At 45.8% G+C, this 20000-nt stretch overlaps 3 protein-coding genes across 3 annotated transcripts in view; all 3 read left to right on the plus strand.

Annotated features, from left to right (window-relative positions):
- Positions 1-2734, plus strand: part of cygb2 (cytoglobin 2) — an 8781-nt gene extending 6047 nt beyond the window's left edge. The window contains exons 2-3 of the mRNA XM_035528347.2: positions 702-933; positions 1029-2734. Coding sequence (XP_035384240.1) covers positions 702-933; positions 1029-1193 — 397 coding nt within the window. The 3' untranslated portion in view covers positions 1194-2734. The remainder of the gene's footprint in view (positions 1-701; positions 934-1028) is intronic.
- A 4408-nt stretch (positions 2735-7142) lies between these two features.
- On the plus strand, positions 7143-10558 carry LOC145653720 (uncharacterized). The gene is made up of 3 exons (XM_081707597.1): positions 7143-9222; positions 9843-9893; positions 10232-10558. Exons 1-3 carry the CDS (start codon positions 9100-9102, stop codon positions 10358-10360), a joined length of 303 nt encoding a protein of 100 aa, XP_081563723.1. The 5' UTR covers positions 7143-9099; the 3' UTR covers positions 10361-10558.
- Positions 10559-19691: 9133 nt separating this feature from the next.
- Positions 19692-20000, plus strand: part of LOC113587788 (sphingosine kinase 1-like) — a 20374-nt gene continuing 20065 nt past the window's right edge. Inside the window, exon 1 of the mRNA XM_027026652.3 lies at positions 19692-20000. This exon is cut by the window's right edge and continues 704 nt beyond it. The gene's annotated coding sequence lies outside the window, so the exon portion shown is untranslated.

Genomic DNA, 20000 nt, shown 5'->3' on the forward strand with positions numbered 1-20000 from the left:
CTCTATCTCTCTGTGTCTCACTTCCCTCTCTCTGTGTCTCACTTCCCTCTCTCTCTGTCTCACTTCCCTCTCTCTGTGTCTCACTTCCCTCTCTCTCTGTGTCTCACTTCCCTCTCTCTGTGTCTCACTTCCCTCTCTCTCTGTCTCTTCCCTCTCTCTCTGTGTCTCACTTCCCTCTCTCTGTGTCTCACTTCCCTCTCTCTCTCTCTCTGTGAGTCGCAGTTCCCGCCATCTCTCTCTCTCTCTCTGCCTCTCTGCACCTGCGTCTCATTTTCCCCTGCTGTGACTTAATGACATCTCTCTCGTCAGAGCTCCAGAGCCACTTCAGCTCTGTGGTGCAATCATCCAGCTCACAGCCACGCGTTGCACAAAGTTCCCTCTCCCCCTCTCTCTCTCTCTCTCTCTCCCTCTTCTGTCGCCCTCTCTCTCTTTATCCCTTCTCCACACATCTTTCTTCCACTTTTTCTTTTTCTCTATACATCCGTCCCATCGTTCTATCCCTCTTCCTTTCAAACATCTGTCTTCTGTCCTAATTATTTGTAAGTGATGCTAGTCTGAGAGTCCTCATGTCCCCATTCACTCCTCCACCACTTCCTATGCCAGAATGGTGGGCCAAACCCCCCCCCCCCATTTGTCCAACGAGGGGTTAACATACACCTGCGCCTGCGACCGACCTCCTGCCTATTTGGTGTGTCCTCCAGGTTCTTCGTGAACTTCCCCTCGGCAAAGCAGTACTTCCTTCAGTTCCAGGACATGGAAGAGCCAGAGGAGATGGAGCGCAGCGTGCAGCTGCGTAAGCATGCGTGCCGGGTCATGGATGCCATCAACACGGTGGTGAAGAACCTCCACGACCCCGAGAAGGTGTCCTCTGTGCTGACGGTGGTGGGCAAGGCGCATGCCCTGAAACACAAAGTGGAGCCCGTGTATTTCAAGGTAAGGTGTAGCTCAGGAACACCGGAGACAGACGTGCCATGAGCCCAGGCCCACCAGCAAAGTACTGCTGCTAACTCTCCTCATTTCTTGCTCAGATCCTGAGTGGCGTGATCCTGGAGGTCCTGGCGGAGGACTTTGGTGAGTGCTTCAGCCCTGAGGTGCAGACGGCCTGGACCAAACTGATGGGGGTGCTGTACTGGCACATCACCGGAGCGTACCAAGAGGTGGGCTGGGTCAAGCTGTCCAGCTCAGCTGTCTGAGACCAGCCCCAAACACACACACACACACACACACAGAGTCTGATTTTAAAACCTGTTTGGCTGGCCAAGACCCAAATTGAATTGAAGAGATGGAACATGGATGTTTTCCAGTTTTCTCCTGGGATTAGGAACATATATCTAGCTAAAATGTTTTTCGGGGGGGGGGGACTTTTCTATGTGTGTATGTGTGTTCCCAAGTGTAATTTCAAAATTGCCTGATCAATGTCTTCTGTTGGTTCTTTGTGTAACCAAACGAACACAGCCACACAAGTAGTTAAACCCAGAAGTATAAGGACACATAACCACACAGCCAGAAGGTGGTGCAGTAATACAGCACACTTTTATTGACATTGACACACACACACACACACACACACACACGTGCATGTACTACAGCAAAGGCACAGTGAGGTGTGTATTCCCAGTGACCACCCTCCATGTCCCCTCTATGTCTCAAGCCTCCAGGGGCAGATACAGCAGAGGGAGAGTTCATGTACGCTTTGGTGTCCCAACGGATCTCAACGTCTCCCCTTCTGCACGCGCACACAAGCACACAAGCAACACGCCGCTTGTGTTTGCGCACACACACATGCCACATCAAAGTTAGCCTAACAGTGCATACAGATGGACAGAAAGCAGGATAACACAACACAAAACACACACAAATAGTCTAGTCTTACTAGCAATAAACACATACAGGAGAGAGAATGGACTGTTTAACCGTTTTGTGGTGGTCCATTTTGTTTCATAGCACTGATGAGTAAAGTGAGTTGGTGTGTGTGTGTGTGTGTGTGTGTGTGTGTGTGTGTATACAGTTCATGTTCATCTCCATAGTGCCCCTTCTGACAGTATGTTTATTAAACACATTTCCACAATCCATCCATAACCCGCAAAATAGCAACGTACTCCTCACTCACTCACGCTTGTTTGCACTGTCCCTCTTACTGTCTCACTTCCTTTAGTTTTTCATCTCCACTCTTCACCTTTGTCTTCTTCCCTCATTCTTCATGCTCCTGGCATCTATTTATTCTCTCTCTCTCTCTCTCTCTCTCTCTCTCTCTCTCTCTCTCTCTCTCACTCTCTCTCTCTCTCTCTCTCTCTCTCTCCCTTCCCTTGACAGATGTCTCCATTAGCTGGCTGGACCCACCTGCTTGGGTTAAGGCTTACTTCTGTGAAACATCCTGTTCCATATTTCACTATAGTCAGTCTGTCTTTCTGTCTGTCTGTGTGTCTCTCTCTCTCACACCCCCCCCCCCCCCCCTCACTGTTATAGGTGAACACCAATAGGAATAATAATTTCAGACCCTTACCATAGATGTGCCCTTGTGAATTCTTGTTATTTCAAAGCTTGGACTTTATATTTTTCTAAGTATGTGAGTAAATTGTTTATCAATGTCCTTAAATATTTAAATCTTGATATGCTGTTATTCTCTTTGTATACACTGCGAATGTTTAGTGGGGTGAACACTAGTGCTAAACAAACACAGTATATGACTAGAAAAAATGAACCTCATCAATAAAGCTCTCACCTGCCATGCTAACGGTTCCACTCGTTTGTCACTGAACGTATCATGTTGTGTTTACACACACAGTTGCTGTTGCCAATAATTATTAAAGCATAAAATATTATAATTTTTGTTTTCATTTAAAGTACTTGCTTTATCATTAAGCCAACACAAACACAGACACCACAACAATTCCAGGCTACAGAGGTTTAAGGGGGAGGTGCTTCTGTAATTCTCACTCCAGATGTACAACGGAAGCACTTCTCCTCGCTTTCCTGCCAATCATGTTTCTATTCGTCATGCGACCTGCCATGTGGCCTGCCTGCTACTTCCCTCTCATTATTGCTGACTCAGTCATTCTCTGTCTGGGGAGATTAGCACCTGTCCTATTAATAGCGCAGGCACATGGACTAGCGTAGCCCTTAGTGGAGTCCTTGGCAGACCAAGATTCAAGCTCAGAGACGCACAGGCTGTTCGGCCTGGCTGTGCTCGGCTTCACGGCTGTCTGAGCGAGCGCACAAGCACGTGCCCGTCTCGATTTGGTGAACGCGGTGTCTAATGCCAGAAATGGCATACGCGGTGCTTCATGTCGAGCTGGATTTCTACAAAGATACAGCCTTAGGTAATTAGCCCTGGTCAGCCAAGCTCCAAGCATGCCCCTTGAACTGAAACCACCAGAGGATTCAATCGTTAAACCCCGAAGGTACCTGAAGAGTTGGAACCAAACATTCTTGACTCAGGCCCTGCTTCTAATAAGAGGCAGCCCGTCTCCAACGTGAGCCTAACTAATGCTGCTAACTAGACGCTGGGACTTAAAAGCTTTCCTGTCATACAAAGACTTCAGGTGGGGCTTTCATACGGATTCCTTCCTGTCACCGTTTCCTCCCCGTTTGTGTGCATTCTACAGGCAAACCAGACCCTGTCACTGGATAAATCAGACCCTGTCACTGGATAAACCAGACACTGGCATTGGATAAACCAGACCCTGTCACTGGATAAACCAGACCCTGTCACTGGATAAACCAGACACTGGCATTGGATAAATCACCCTGTCACTGGATAAACCAGACACTGGCATTGGATAAATCAGACCCTGTCACTGGATAAACCAGACCCTGTCACTGGATAAACCAGACCCTGGTATTGGATAAATCAGGCCCTGGCATTGGATAAACCAGACCATCACCTGTTCTGCTGCTCTCAATACTTGTCTCCCAGAATCTATGAAGCAGCATGGCAGTACCCATCAGCCCTTTGCTCGAATTCGATTTGCCACCTGCACGCATATATTTGCATACTCCTATTCAAATGACATCCTTGTACGTTGGCGGATGCAGAAATCCATGTCTCCGTGATTTGGGAGCATCGTCGTGACCAGCTGTCTACCAGTCGCCTATGTGTACCAAGTCCCAGATCAGGAGTTCAAAACATCAGGCATTCTTCAGCCCAGATTTAGAAACACGTGCAGACAGTGTAGCCTGAGAGCTTGTTTTTACTGACGAGGATCACGCAGACTGGATGTGAGATGTTGTTTCGCAACACCCCACGTTCTCGGAAGAAGAGCAGAAGAAAATTTAGATAAAACCGCGTCTTACGAGGATGCCTCGGGTGAGAGCTGCCTCTCAATTGGTCCAGAGGTTGCTAACAGAGATCACAGTACACATTCACTGTAAATCACTATAAAATGATTTAGCAGGCATTATGGCAATATTCCAAAGGTTTTGTTTTTGTAAGGATTTAAAACAGGCCTGCCAGTTACAGTGAGTACAGCGGCAGTGTAATGCCAGGGAGATTAAAAAAGGGTAAGGGTCAGGGTCATATCCGCAGCCTCACAAATAAGCGTGCCTTGTGAGTCGAAGCGTTAAAGAGACTGGCTTAGCTATTCGCTAACTGCATTGGGCAACTCGTGCCTTCAGCCCATGTGCCCTGGACCTTGGGCGGGTTGGCGGCAGGTCAGGGTAGGGTCAAGGGCCTGTCGAAGGCAGGTCAGGGTAGGGTCCAGGCAGACACGGTCCTGGTGCTCACCATGGTGGGCGCAAGGCTGCAGTGGTTTCTCTAACCAGGTTTAAACCATGAGATTCCACCTCATTACCAGTGGCGACCAACGTCTGGATGCTTCATACGGAACATCAGTAACCCAACCCCATGGCAGCCTCTTATCCAAGATTGTAAAAAAAGAACAAAAATCTCATAATCTCTTAAAATCTTGTTCTGTCCCAAAATTGATGCAAAGTTGAAATAAACTAACCACCAATCCCAACATAAATATTGCCGAATCAGCAAGAATCCCATCTCTTTTGTCACTCGTCACTTTGGGAATGTCATCAGAAAAAAAATGTCTCTACCATATAGTGTATCCCCTGCATGTATGTATGGGGCTCTGTTAGCTGTCTGTTTCGCAACGTGTCGTCGTTAGAAGACAGGCTAGGGGGACGTGGACGGGCAGCTCTGTATTAAGACGCCCCACGGCGGGACGGCAGCAAAAGGACGCGGTGAATATTCATGCTCACTGCTGGAGTGCTCGTCTCATCAACGCCAATCAAGGTTACACTCCAGCGTAGGTTTCTCCGGAGCCGTGTGCTCCTATAACCGCCCCTCCCTCCCACCCTCCCACTGAAATGTTCTTCCTAGAGAAGGAGACAGCATGCTGCTGGCAATCGTGACGGTATTTTAGGAATGCGCAAACATTCCTGCCAACGGATTAGCGCCGAGACACGGGTGGGCCGGGAAGCGCTGCCTCCAGAGCGTTCATGAAGCACGAGCCTTTACGTCATCCCGGCACGAGCACGCTGGGCAGCGCCGGTCAGCGGACACGCCCATCTGTGCGAGGCGGGGGTCGAAGGGGTCTGATCCCAGCCGGCGGCCGTTACCACCGCTAGCGCATATGTAAACGTGCTGGTAGTGACTGAACGCTAAAGAAGGCTAATGTTGTCAGCAACAAAGGAAAAGCCAGCGAATGCTAGTTATGGCGATTTTAACAAAGCTATCTGGCCCTTAAAAGCATTCATCAAATTAATATTTTATTAAAATGTTAATCAAATGTAACATTTTCAGATGATGTTTACCTTCCTCAGTACCGGGAGTCATTCCAGAAGATCTCATTTATGTCTCTGATGCTCAAAAGAATGATTGAAAATGTAAGGAGGTGGAGACATTACAGCGAGCTAAAGACCTGCACACAGGAGTCCGGAGCATCCGGTGCTTATTCCATTATCCTACCAACATGCAGCTCTGGTCAGTCCAGAATGTCGCTGCTTCCTGTCAGTCTGCCGGCCAGTAACCTGTGGACGCACACTCTGGAAACGTTGTTTATTGTTCCGAACTGGAACCTGGCATTGCAAAGCTCACTGGAGCGGCTTTTAAAACACCATTAGCATTAACCATCGCGACGACATCTTGCAATTTCCACTTCGTTTTCCACGGCGACTTTGCGTCCCAACCACAGAATGAATTTCGTGTTATTTTGCAGATGTAGACTGAAGAAAAACATTGTTTGGAGGTGTCAAGCTTCAGGCAGCAGACCAGTGCTGAGGGCTAATGATGCAAAACAAAAACAACCACAAGGGCATGACGCCCATTATATAAACTGATATATTTCAGTTTTCATAGTTACTTTAATCCAGTTGATGCCAGCAGCTGTCCAGTTCTCAGCGTGAAGCCATTTTTTTTAAACGTGTCATTTTTTTGTATTTTGTTTTTAAAAATTGAGGTACGATTTTGAAACAATCGGATGCCGTCAGCGATTTAACTGATATTAGCGCAGACCATTACGAGATCTACTTGGGCTTTCATGGGAAAATATGTCACGAGTCTGCCAGTGGGGCGTGAGAGCGGCGGGAACACGCAGGCCCGCCATCTCCACGCTCCTCCGGAGCAGCGGGGTGTGACGAGAGAGTGAGCAGACAGTCCTCCTCCAGAACCTCCACACATTCCTGCTAGTGTCACGGAATTCTGTGCAGATCGTGAGCATGCGCTGCTCAGAGATGCAGTGCCTATAATACGCTCATTCCCGCTCTCATTAATCATTCCACTCCTATGTTTCCTATCCCAAAAGCATGCGCCCATATTGGATGTCAGAACGTTTGGGAAAAGTAGGTAGCTGTAAACTGGGTTTTATTCTCATTGGGAAAAAAGAAAATTTCAGTTTACATAATTTCAGACTGCATAACTTTGATCAGGGGAAAAGTTGCCCGGATCTTTTGTGTCTGTGTGGAGGTTGTGTGAGTCCAAATGGGAGAATCCCCCAGAGGAGGAAAACATTGCATCAGATCTAACAGCGAGAGGGAAGTGTAATAATTCCTTCATCACTACCGATTAGTTGGCAAAGTCTACAAAGTAAATCTGAATGTTAAGATGAAAAACAGTGGACGTATGAGCCTTTCTCACTTGGGGGGGGGGGGGGCTGAGACCAAACCAGGTGTTCTCAAATAAAGTAAGTAAGATAAGGCACTCTGAGTCATCTTCCCCTCAGCCGGGTCGTGGATACCTTCACCCTCACTGATCTAACTGTCGGACTTTTCCTCCCTTTCACTCATCCCTCCTAACAACTCTGGTGCTCCCCCTCTCTCTCCTTCCCTCGTCCCTCTTTCACTCCCTCTCTCTACCACTCATTCCTTTCCTTCGTGCCTATAGTCAGGCTTCAGGAAAAGCCCTGTGAGAAGGGGACAGGATGCACACAGTGCCCCACCTCCATCACCCCACCTCCATCACCAGTACCACACCCCCATCCGGATGGTGAGAATTGCTTACTACACCCCCAGAGCATCTCAGGATCCAATTCACGTACATCTGGTTTCACAGTAAGACTTCACAGTTAGAAGCCACAGGTCCAGCTCACATCCCGTACGTATTCCAGAGAGCAGAATGTACCATGAGCACATCTGGCTAGTTCAGCTCCTGGACAAAAGCAACCGACTGCAACAATGTGGGAAAGAAACCAGAGATAAAAGGCCCCTAAATTACTGCTCTCATTATCAGTTTAATTGAGCTGCTACGAGAAGCTTGTCATGGTTAAGGGGACTTGCACGTGGTTTTTGTTCCCCGTCCAGATCCAAACGAGATCCCGAAGGCAGGAAGTCAGGCAGACAAACAGACGGTGAGCTGGCGACAGGTTTAGACAGATCTGTCTCCCCCCTCCCAACAGCCGGGTTTCCATGGTGACATGCGAGCTGTGGGATGCGGCATTTGTGCCAGGAGCAGGTGTGGGAACTGAGGAGACTCTCGCTGCCGAGAGCCCGGGTTCACCTCGCGGGAAAGGCACCGGATTGTGGCAGAGCTCTCCTCCGCACGTGGGGAGGAGGAACCACTTGATCCCGCCCCTGTGCCTGCATGGCAGGTTTCCCGGACCCACGCAGCGGACAGTGAAAAGCGAGTGTCGTGAGTTAAGGAGTGTTGGAGGAGGAGTTAACATAGACATGTTAGACCAGCCTGGACTGATGTTTCCTATACCCACCTCTCGAACACCCCGAGACAACTGTACCCGGGAATCCAGTGTTCGTTACTGCCTGGTTCGGGCAAGCTGTGGGCCAGGACAGAGAAGCCAAACTGATTCAAGAGAACACTACACCATGCATATGTTCTCAAGGACCAGCCCTGGAGAACACTGGTCGTACACAAAGTGCTCTGCTTTAAGAAAGTGTTTCTTTTAGGCTTTTGGACAGACTTCAGTTTGTCAACGGTAGCCCCCTTCGTACTCTCAGAACGGCAGATATCAGAGAATATTGTATTGAGAGTACTAGAATCACGCACATGAAAAGGAATTCATCTCTGACGCTGCAGGATGAGAGTAATTTGATGCAAATTGCCAGTCACCGTTCTCTTCCTGTGTCTAATCTGCTTCCCCCCAAGCACCTGGTGCTCCCTGCAATTCTGTCTCGTAGTGTCGTGGAATAACTGAAGTTTGCGAGAAAGGCCTTGTCTGAAACTCCGGCCTGTTGGCTAACTTCTCATAGGTTTTCCCAATCTCCCCCCAGCTTGTCTGTGCCCACCATCCCGTCTCGCAGTTCTTCAGCTCGGGGAGAGTCTAAGTTTCCTTTGTGTATCGGAAGTCACCCAGACCTCCCGCCCAGGTTGTAAGAGAGTTTCTACAGTTTCGCGCTCGCTCCTCAAACTCATTAACGGAAGGTTCGGTCCGCACTTGCAGGCGCTTCACTAAACACTTATACAGCCATATTTCCCCTGTCATGAGTACAGTGTTCCCATCATGCTCTGGTAACCTTGCCTTGCTCACTATGTTTGGCCAGAGAGCCATATCGAATTACAGCACAAGAGGTATGTGGGTCACTTAAACGAGAGGCAGCTCCTGAGCTATAGCCGTGATGACGAGCAGCTTCTCCTAGCCACAGCCTTAAGTTTAGGCTACGCAAACGCTGAGAGGAGGCCACCGTGCAGACTGGAAGCGCATGACGGCTGACGAGAGGAGAATATCGTGGGGGACGAGAATGGCTCCGCCGCACGACCAGATGCTGCCGACGCACTGGCGGGATGTGAGGGAGTGGAGTATGGAAAAAAGGCAGAGCTACACAGTAAGAGATGCAGCTTTGTCACTACCGCATGTGAAAATGGCACCCTTGGGTTCGACTGGTGTGATTTAGTCCTGCCACGGGAGCTTTAACACACCTGTAATGTGATGATGGTGATGGTAGTCGCAAGGCACTCAGTGCTTGGCTAACAAAAACTACAAATGTATTATAGAAAAGGTTGGGCGTATGTTATTCGCCTCTAATTAACTGGGTTAATACGGGGTGCTTTAATGTTAGCATTTAAGTGTATGTTTGAGCAGATACTATAACCCTTTTAGATTTTTTTTTTTTACATGAGAACATCTCTACATCACGCCAAGTACTCGACCACTGCGGTGGTGTTTTTTTCTGTGCTGGGTTCCTTTGCTCGGGGTTTATGGGGATTCTGAGCTGATGGACTGTGTGTGACCATGCAAATTTAAAGCCAGACGATAAAAAGCATGTGTGACAGCCCTCACGGGGGCTGAGGATCTTTGCCCACTAAATGATTTATGCTGTGTGCTTGTGTGTCTGTTTCAGTTACCAGAGTCATCTCTACCCACTCCCCAATGTCTTTCTCTGACATGCCCCTTTTCTCTATCCTTTCTTTGCATCTTTTTCTTTCTCTCTTTTGATCACTGCAGATGTGGGCACTAGATGTGGAGAGTGTCCTTAGCTCGATGGCTAGACAGCTGGTGAGTGCATCAGGTTTCTATTCTGTACTTCCAGTCTCGGCTAATGAGAGATGAAATATGCATCTCGTCAAGTCACGTTTGTTTGGCTGGACAGATTGGATAAGTCACATCCTTACCCCGCATTCAGAGCAATCTGATGTGGGCACTGGGATTGTAGCTATAACCTGCCACATCACATTTAAGGAATCTCTGCACTGAAAAAGACCAAGACTAGTGACTTCTAGAGTTGTATACGCACCGAGGGCATATACATGCATGTGAAGTTAGCCCTGTAAGAACGCACGTGACAGATTATGCTTGGGTGCCTGCATCCTCTAATCAAGGCTGTTCTTCTGCAGTGTGTTTCTCTGGAGAAATGCCCAAGGAAGGAGCGCAATGGCTGCTCCCGACCCTCCCATACCAAGAGCGGCTTCCCTTCTCATCACCAGTCCTCAATGCCGCGATCTGCCAAAATCTCGCACGAGTGACCAAAAGATCACTCTGACGCCACCGGAACATCTAGGCATCTGAATGTTTTCGTCAAGGCTGCGTATTTATGCGTAGGCACGCATGCCTGCCAGAAATCTCTCTAACAAGTACACAATCCAACGTCGTTGGCTTGTCAGCAGGTCCATTATTGTGGGGTCTTTTTGTGTCTGATTTTCCTACTTAATCCTGAAAATAAAGACCGGTTTGTCTAAGCAGAGTCAGAATGATTAGTTGGCTATCTCTCAACATTTGTCCCAGCATCAGTTTTGTATGACTACGACTTATTGTACGACTAATTGCTGAACACTTTTTAAATTGGAAAATCCTAGCTCTCATTAATTTTTAAGACATGATAAAAGTATGCTAAAAGATAAAATATATTTCCATCCACTATGCTGTCTTCATAATAGATAATAATAATAATTACAATACCAGATCTTATTTTTAACATGAATATCACTTGAATTAACTGATTTCCCACTGAGACCTATTAATCAGTCATTCAAAAATCTATTTTAATAAGAACTTTAGTATTACAGCAGTACAATCCAGTGTAAACAGACAGACCCAGAAAGCGAAGTCAAGCATGAGTCCTGGACTTTGTCACGAGCTGCTCTGGGCCACTTCACTGTGCCGCAAATTATGCCTGAATAAATTAATGATGAGTTGGTCTCTAGGCTTGGAGATTGGATCTGGATCTTGGAGATTGGATCTGGTGCTGTTGTTGTTTTTGATTATGCCATATCACCATGGCGATCGATTCCAGTAGGATATTTTATCAGTTTTGGATAGCAAAAGACTACCATTTCTGGGTGCATAGCAGATGACTCAGTTAGAAACGGGGACCGAAATGAGACGCTTTAATAGTACACAAACGCTCCAGAGAGCTCAGGGCTAAACATGTTAGGCACAAAGCAACTCCTGCTTTCCTCTCCTGATTGTTGTGGTGGCAGGGGCACGTTGCCCGTGCGTTTCTCCAATTAGGAAGATTAGGAGCTAAAATGTCTGTAGCGGAGATGCCGCATTTCCCCGGTCCGATCTGGGCTCACGTGTTGAGATAAAAGATTTGTTTCTATGCGTGTTTAGATGGAAGGCCTGGTCATTAGCGGCTCGCCCGTCCCGCTTTAGCCTGCTGGCTGGTAAAGTGCTCAGCTAATTTAATAACCGGGAGAGGCTGTGTTAATGGCACAGAGAGAGAGAGAGAGAGAGAGAGAGAGAGAGAGAGAGAGAGAGAGAGAGGATGCAGATGGATACAGTGATGCTGTGAAATTTGTGGAAAGTGAGACTGAGGAGAGCAGAGTATACAAGGACTGTTCGGGAACTTGCCTTGAGCGACCTCTGAAGCAGCCTCATACCTGTGTCACACGGTGATCGCGCGATGATTCAAAGAACCTTAGTGCTTCGACACCATTTTTGGTCTAGGCTTAAAGTTTCTCCTTACGCAAACATCTCAGAGAGTCTGAGCAGAGATGGCTTTGAAATCCCACATCTGGAATGTGTCAGGAGACTTTCTCTTTTTTCCTCTCTTCTTCTGTCTCTCTCCGCCCTGCCAAGGTACACTCCTGTGGACCGGGCTATGAATAATTCAGTGTGTATTTGTTTAATATGTGAAGAGGCGAACGGATAATTAAGGGGCTGTTCACATGGCCGTAGCCATTCTCTCCGGAGCCCGCACTTAGCCTCGGACTCGGTGTTGTGCCTCGGAGACGACCCCAGGGTCAGCTCCACCCATCCAGTAGGGGCCTTTCAGAAAGGAAAAACAAACGTGCAGTAAGTGCGTTTTGTGTCAGGGAGAAGAGAAGAGGGGAGAGGAGAAGAGAGGAGGAACCTGTGGTCTCCTCAAGAAGACAATCTTAATCTAGAATATTCATTTCCCCTAGTAGGCTGTCCAAAATACTCTGAAACATGCAGAGGGTGCTTCATTAGCCTGCACTGAATTGTCCTGACCTTCTCACGCAAGGATACCAAAGACTGGATGGATGGATGGATAGATTATATGGAAGGATGGATGTTTTATTAAAAACCACCTTTACATCTTGCCCTAACGCTCATTATGCTGCCAGGTGCACATTTCACACAAATTTGACCAGACATGGCGATGCAAACAACACTGCATCTAAACACACATATAACAAATCATGCTTTAGCTATGCACCTTCCAGCTAAGCACATACACAATAAAAAAATTAAAAATACAAAAATACAAAAAAAAGCTTTGGGCACGCATGTACCAATGCAAACTGTAGCGTTCTAGCTAACTACACGTGTAATGCAAAATACGAGTGGCACGGTAGCTTTAAAACTCAGACCTGCTGTAAGTGCAGGTTACACTAAACCAGCGCGCGACGCTCACAACACGGGGGTACGCGCAGCCTGCCCGCTTCGCGCCGATCGGATCCCATTATCTTTGGAGGAGTCTGGGCCCGTTATTCCTTTTCCACCTCATCAGCCACGCTGGACAGGAGAAGGATCACAGCGACCAGGCGGCCGGAAGCTCAGCGAAACTCTGGCCTTGTTCGCCTTCCTGAACGAGCATCGGCTCCTAAAATATGCCTAATGTATCTAAAATATTCCGTGTTGAGCCTGCTAGCTCAGTTAATCACCTCTCATGATAACGAAAATGGAAAATATTATACACTATGAACTTAATGGCTCACAGCAGAGCAAGTTTTACGAACTGTTATTACTTTTTTACTGTTCGACATTTATTTAGAAATGAACTACTGCCATCACGTGGAAGATAGAGGCAACTACATATTGATGCCTTCAAAACTCTGTAATCGAAATGTAGGTTTGTTGTCTCCTGTGTACTGCATCTGAAAGTGCACCCGAAAACCAATTACTACTAAAAAAAAAAAAAATCCCAAATAACTCCCTACGGTCAGAACAAATGGTACAGAAGTCATAGTTCTACATAATAAAAATTCCACTTGCATAAGAAGTAGATTTCTATTCGTGTTTCAGCCAATCAGCTCAGCTCATGAAGAACTTGGTCATTGTAAGATAAATTAGGTGCCAAAACAGCTTCAAATCTTAAGTCAGACACCGTATTCTGGTCCTTTTAATAGCAAAGCTGACATTTCCCTAAATCCTTGGTTGTACCAGTCCTCGTTAACAGATTTAAGGCACAGACAACACATTGTGCCTAATTCACTGGGCAGTGATCTCCTTCGGCACCCTCATCTTTAATTTACCGTCCACACACCCTGAACTGGATCCTACTGTGCCAGGCATGCAGCAGCCCCGAGGCAAGTGCAAATCTTTAACAAACTGCAGAGCTCAGTCTAAAATTGGCTTCACTGCCCGATTTAGCACTGCTTTATCAGGGCACAGTGTTTGGGGGCATAATCAGAACCCAGTAATTAGGCTGTAATAGCCTCTCTCTCTCTCTCTCTCTCTCTCTCTCTCTCTCTCACTCTCTGATATGCTTTCCTTTCCTCTCCCTCAATCTCTCCCTCTCTCTTTCTTTTCATCTTTCTCTCTCTCTTCCCCCTCTCTCTCCCTTTTCCTTCCTCTTCCTTCCTCTCTCTCTCTCCCTCTCACAGGGGGTAGAATACGCCCGCAGACTGTCGAACGTCGTATCTGCTAAATCTGCTAAATGAGGAGGCCCTCCCGTAACGCATGGTATACGTCAACGTTCATTAGTGCGTGAGAGGAGGACCGAGCAAGACGAAGGAAAGACGAAGGCCACGTTCACGTAGCATCTTCACGGCCAATGGCCTCCCGTCTCCTGGGCGCCATCTCTCTGTCACTTTGTTCACATGGACAAACATCTGTTTCTGGTCCAGCAATCCAGATTGTCTCCACGTTTTCCTTCATATCAGCTCCATGTCCTGAAAACGCAGCCAGCTGAGAGCTCATGACTGTAGCATGAAATGTAAATGGGCTCCTCTCTGTAAATGGGCCACTCTTTAAACAAGCCGCTCTCTCTAAACAAGCCGCTCTCTCTAAACAAGCTGCTCTCTCTAAATAGACCACTCTCTGAACGGGTCGCTCTCTCTGTACGGGTCGGTCTCCCTGAATGGGTCAACTGGCCTGTTCTCTACAGTGTGCTCTCTCTAAACTCTCTCTGTGTCTGGGTTGGTTCTGTCCCTTGTCTTGTGTTTTGTGAATTGTATTCCCCTACATCTCTTTTCCTGATCATCACTTCTCTGTCCTGTTTGAATTCAAGTTTCCCTTTTTATTTTTCCTTACTTGTTTTGACTCATGTTGACTTCCATAATTAAAGCCTCATTTGCATCTCCATCCTGTCTTGCTCCTCACCTTCATTTTTTTACACTTTTAAAAGAACATCTTCCATGGAGACAATGAAGTACAACTGTGAGTCACTCAGGACACGAGCATGTGCTTAACCCTGCAGATGTAATTGTTTTCCTGTTTGGTACTTAAGAAATAGTCATGTCATGGCAGACTGGGTGTGGAGTGTAGTAGTCCAACACTGGTCAATTTAACACCAGAACTTTCTGACTTTGTCACTTAGTGGGTTTCCCTTCACATGTTCTGAAAATGCTGTGTGCTTAGTCAGAACTCTCTTTCCCTCACGTCTTCTGTTCGGTCGAACAACTGATCCTGTAGCTCAGAAGGTCTCAGTTACATTGACCGTTTCTGTCTGTTCTGAGGTGATATAGAATTCTTTAGACCGGATAGAGTCAACCTTGACAGTGCCGGAGCTACAGTGGCAAAGAACAACCTTCTTTCCTCACTTTGAGACTCACCTACAATTTCAGAACTTCAGACACAGAGAAGAATGTAATGGCACACAGCGGCCGGGTCACCTGACTCAGGCGGAACATGTGACTCTTGGCAAGGACTTGTACTGTCAGGATCACAGCTACCACAAGAAGAATCTCCACCAGGGTCACTGCAATCTGCACCATATTCTTTACAATTAAGCCCCTCAACATTCGTTAATGTTTCTCAGAAGATGGAGGACCCGGTGTGTAGGGGGACTATGCAACCTCTGTCCAATCTAGCTAGACTGCAGGTTGTAAAGAACAAAACACACGGCAGTCAGGGAACCTACACACGATGGATTTGTTACATTGTAGTTTTGGTCATTATGAAGGGTCTCAACATTTCAACATTTTTGTTAAAGTTTTGGCACTCTCGGATAAATTAGGTGGGGGGGGGGTAATTTATTTTTTGACAGTGATCTCTCTAGATTCTCAAACCAGTTCTGCTTTGGTTCGGACTAAGGTACATAAAAGAGAGCACGTGTGATCATTTTATGAAGGCTATAGACACACACACCTGATGCACTTCTGCTACACCAGTGAAGACACACACATTGGTCAAAAAGAAAGCTCCATGGAGAAACACCATGACAGTTGGTTCCCACAGCGACGCCTCCGCGTGTCTCTTGTTTTGGTTCCTCCTTTTGTCAAGGAGCTCTGCCTCCTTGTTTGAGCCCCTGCTGTTCCGTTTGAGTGCTCATTAGTTCTGTATTTATGCCCTGTGTTCTATGTTCCCTTTACTCTTATGCTTCTCTTCGTGTACAGTTCATTCTTAAACCTGCTTGTGCAACATGCTCCTCTGTTGCCCGTTTTGCTCTCTGTTCTGTTTTGGTTGTTAGCCTGAGACTTGTTTATTTATTTGTGTATTTGTGTGTTTCCATGTCTGCCCGTATTGTTAATAAAAGTGACTGCTGTCACACCTGCGTCCTCCCTTGGCCTGCTTTGCTGATTACAACAGTAAAAGCCCTAAAGAGAAAGCGTGAGAGCCTAGTATGAGCGCAAGTGGAGAAAAACACAACCTTAAAATCCACCGTGATGTCCACAAATAAAAACTTCCACTTTGAATGTTACGTAGAGTTGAAGTAGCGCTAGACAGTCTCATCTAAGATCAACAATACGTGCATTCAAGTTATCATAGTAGAAAATCTGACAAACCCACATAAACTGCCAAACTCCTTTCCACTCAGAAATAGAACACATTTTTTTCAATGACAAAATCATAAACATTAGACTTAACATCAATACCTTGTAGTCAAATAATGAGGCAGTACTATCACCAAACCAAAACAACCAGGTAATTACGTCACAATTTTTTCAGTGCAATACGATTGCCCTTAAAACACTTGAGGAAACCATTTGGCATCTTAATCTGTCTTCATGCTTTTCCAACTGACTTTCTCAAAATTAAAAATGTATTGATACAGCACTTTTTTTACAACAGGTGTCACAAAGCGGTTTTACAAATGCCGACTCCAAGCCCCCCGTGACCAAGCTAAGGGGCAACAGTGGCAAGAAAAAGTCCCCTATCCAGAATATTCCCAAACTCATTAAAAACAACTGCCATTAAGCCACTCTTGATAAAGAAAACTGTATGCTTCTGTCTCACACCTTTCTTTTATAAGTAAGATAATATAACAAAGTGGTGTAAAACCCACTAAATAGCTGTCTTGACAAATTGAAGTTGGGTTTATCCCACCATAGTACTGGGATACTGAATGGTACATGCCTGAATATTGACTCTCATAAGATGTCAGTCCTGGTGTTATTAGATCTTAGTGCTGCATTCAACACTGTAGATCACTGAGAACTTACAGATAGGTTGGAAAACCGCACAGGTTTTATTTAGTTTGGTTTTCTTTAGAAGGCTGGAGTCAGGTGCTTTGTCAGGTTCAGCGGACATGTTTTGGACAGGACAGCTGCAACTAGAATCAGTTCTAGTTCTTCTTTTATTTAATCTATATATGCTCCCGTTAGGCCACATTCCACAACACCCTTTCCTACAACAGTTATACAGATGATATCCAGATATATTTGGCCTTCTCACTGCATGATTACAGCCCAGAACTCTGTTTATGTTTGAAGCACATAAAGTAACTGGATGAGGCAGAAGTGCTTTTAATTAAATAAAGACTAAACATAAGTTAGGATATCTGGCAACAGAGAAGTGCATCCTATAATTAGTGCACATCTCAAATATAGGGATCTACAAACTACTGACCTAGTCAGAAATTTCCATGTTCTAAAGGACTTAGATCTCACGTTTACTAGCCATATCACATCTATCACCACAACAGTATCTACAGTGTTAAAAATATAGCTAGACTCAAAAGCTCAGTGTTCCAGTAAGACCTAGAGAGACACGTGCACGTTTTTGTCTCCAGCAGAGTTAACTATTGTAATGGTCTCCTAACTGGACTGACCTAGAAGACCCTTCAGCAGCTACAGTTTACCCACAATACTGCTGTGAAGGTGTTAACCAGGAGAAGGAGAACAGAGTACATTACTCCAGCTCTAAAATCTCTATACTAGTAGTTATTGAATTTACATTAAAGCACCACTAGTAGTCTTCACATCGCTGAATGGATTCAACCTAAAAGTTCTGCCTACTGTTCAGCTTTTGCATCTCATCTGAAGCTTTTTTTTTTTTTGAACTTCTGGCTTTCCCATTCAGAATTTGTGAAGCAGATTTTCATTATCTACTCAAAACGATCTGGAAGGAAAACCTATTATGATACTTTTAAAATATAACATATATAAGATTCTTTTAGCTTTCAATTGACTTTTAAAGAGTTTTAAAGGGCATGAAACCCATGCTGCATTGCATGAAGAGCACACGATTTCATAAAGTATTTCCATTCCAACGTAAGGCTATAGATACAGCAAACTCATGACAGAATAGCTTTGGAATGTGAATCATAGACTGCAAGAAATAATGGAAAATCGAATGCATTCCCTTTGCATTCTCTAGCCACACTATGTACCACCCGTCATAGAGGAGTTTGGGATTTTATCACGGTACACTGCAAGAAAACATTACCTCGATTGAAACCTACGGGGCATGACGCAGACAAAGGAAACAGACGCTATATTCAGCAAGCACCCACCCAGCCTTGAACCTCATATATTTGTCCATAATTGCGAAGTTTTATTCACTTTCTACTCTTCTTCATGGAAAAGTGAAATGTGTTAGTGGTGACATCGAGATGCTAAATCCGACCTCTGCCACCTCTTCCTCCCAAGTAGCACTAATCCCTGCGCATAGCTGGATCAGGGCATCCATTGGTCTACAGCCTGGGCCAAATAAAAATAACCCCAGCGGGTTGCCTCCCTGCCCTGACTGTGGTCTCTCTGGTCTGGAAGAAGAACCATGCCGGAGCCCGTCTTCCTCCCGGGACCACGTCGTCTTCGCCACAAGACCGCAGAGTGGGGTTGGCAGGGCGGGGTGATGGGCTGGCCTCAGAGGCCTTCAGCTAATGCATATTTGAAGACATGGGATCACACATCCTCTTTAGAAACAGGAAGTAGCCATGCTCCTCATTTACGAAAGCCTATGTATGTAAGGAAGGCCGTATCAAACGGATCACTGCGGCGGATGGCAGGAAGGCAACCACTTCAGATGTTTGTGGGACATTTCGGAATGTCCATATCTGAGCATATTTAGTCACCAAAACCAAGACAGAGTAAATCGGGAGGGTTTTTTATGTTGTTTCCCACACATCCTTTACGAAGCTCATCTAATCTTCCCTGAATGATTGACCAGCCTTGAGGATTCTTCATACCAAACATATTTAAGTTCTAACTCTCTGTTCTAGTTCACCCCATTCTATTTTACTCTCATGTGAAAGTGCCCCAGTAGGCTGCCCCCTCGATACAGGGGGCAGAAGTGGCTGGGTAGGGGGCAGTGGGGATACCAGGATCTTGACAGTGGATTCTGTAAAGCTACAGATCTGCTTTCAGATCTGCTTTCAGCACTGTGCACGGTTCATCCCTATGAGTCACTTCACTGGTAGAAACCCTTAACCCAAACACGCACATCCTGTCACAGATACCACCCAGCAAGTTTGCTGTGTGAAACAGCTGTAATCAAAGTGTATTAAGGAAACATTTCATAAGAAAAAATTTAAATGTAGACAACATGTAGACAAATGATGATGATGATGGTGATAATAATAATAATATGTGGATAATGATAAAAGCTAGCAGGACTTATTTTTCCAAAATAATTATTTCACATTAGCATTTTGAGAGTAAAGGAGAAAAGGGAGTAAAGTCGCACACCTGACGGGTGGATAACATTCTTACGTGGACTGTTGTTGGAACAAGTTTGATAAAGATGGCTCAGGATAGGAAAGGACTTTGAAAGAAAGCCAAAACATATGATTGGCTATTAGCCTTTGCGGTTACTAGATACAGTAAAGAGGACTGTTGACTTAAGTAACAGAGAAGGAAGTGCCGTACTAGCCTGGATGAAACTCACCGCCCCAGTCAAGCTCCCGGCTACCACAGAACACTGTCATTCACACAGACAGCATCACTGCATCACTGCAGGCAGGCAATGCAACATTACTGGCAAGTGTCAACAAGTCAGCACATACCATATGCAACTGTACCCTTGAGTTATTGATACATTAGGCGTGACCTACTGAGATTAAAAAAATAAAAACAAAAATTTTAAAACATGGTAATAATTATAAAAACAAACAAACAAACAAACAAATAAATAAATAAATCTTAGTCTAGGCTTCCATTGTTAACTTGTGATCCGGATTTATTCATCTGTAAAGCAGCGTTGTAATAAATATAATTTATACAAATGCAATCAGACTTGGGAAAAAAAAAAAGATCTGGTCGTATGTAATCTTTCACTCACTGACAGTCTCGCTAAAGGGATGCTTTAAGGGAGGGT

The sequence above is a fragment of the Electrophorus electricus genome, chromosome 3 (genome assembly GCF_041902795.1).
Source record: "Electrophorus electricus isolate QZ-2024a chromosome 3, ASM4190279v1, whole genome shotgun sequence".
Classification (NCBI taxonomy): domain Eukaryota; kingdom Metazoa; phylum Chordata; class Actinopteri; order Gymnotiformes; family Gymnotidae; genus Electrophorus; species Electrophorus electricus.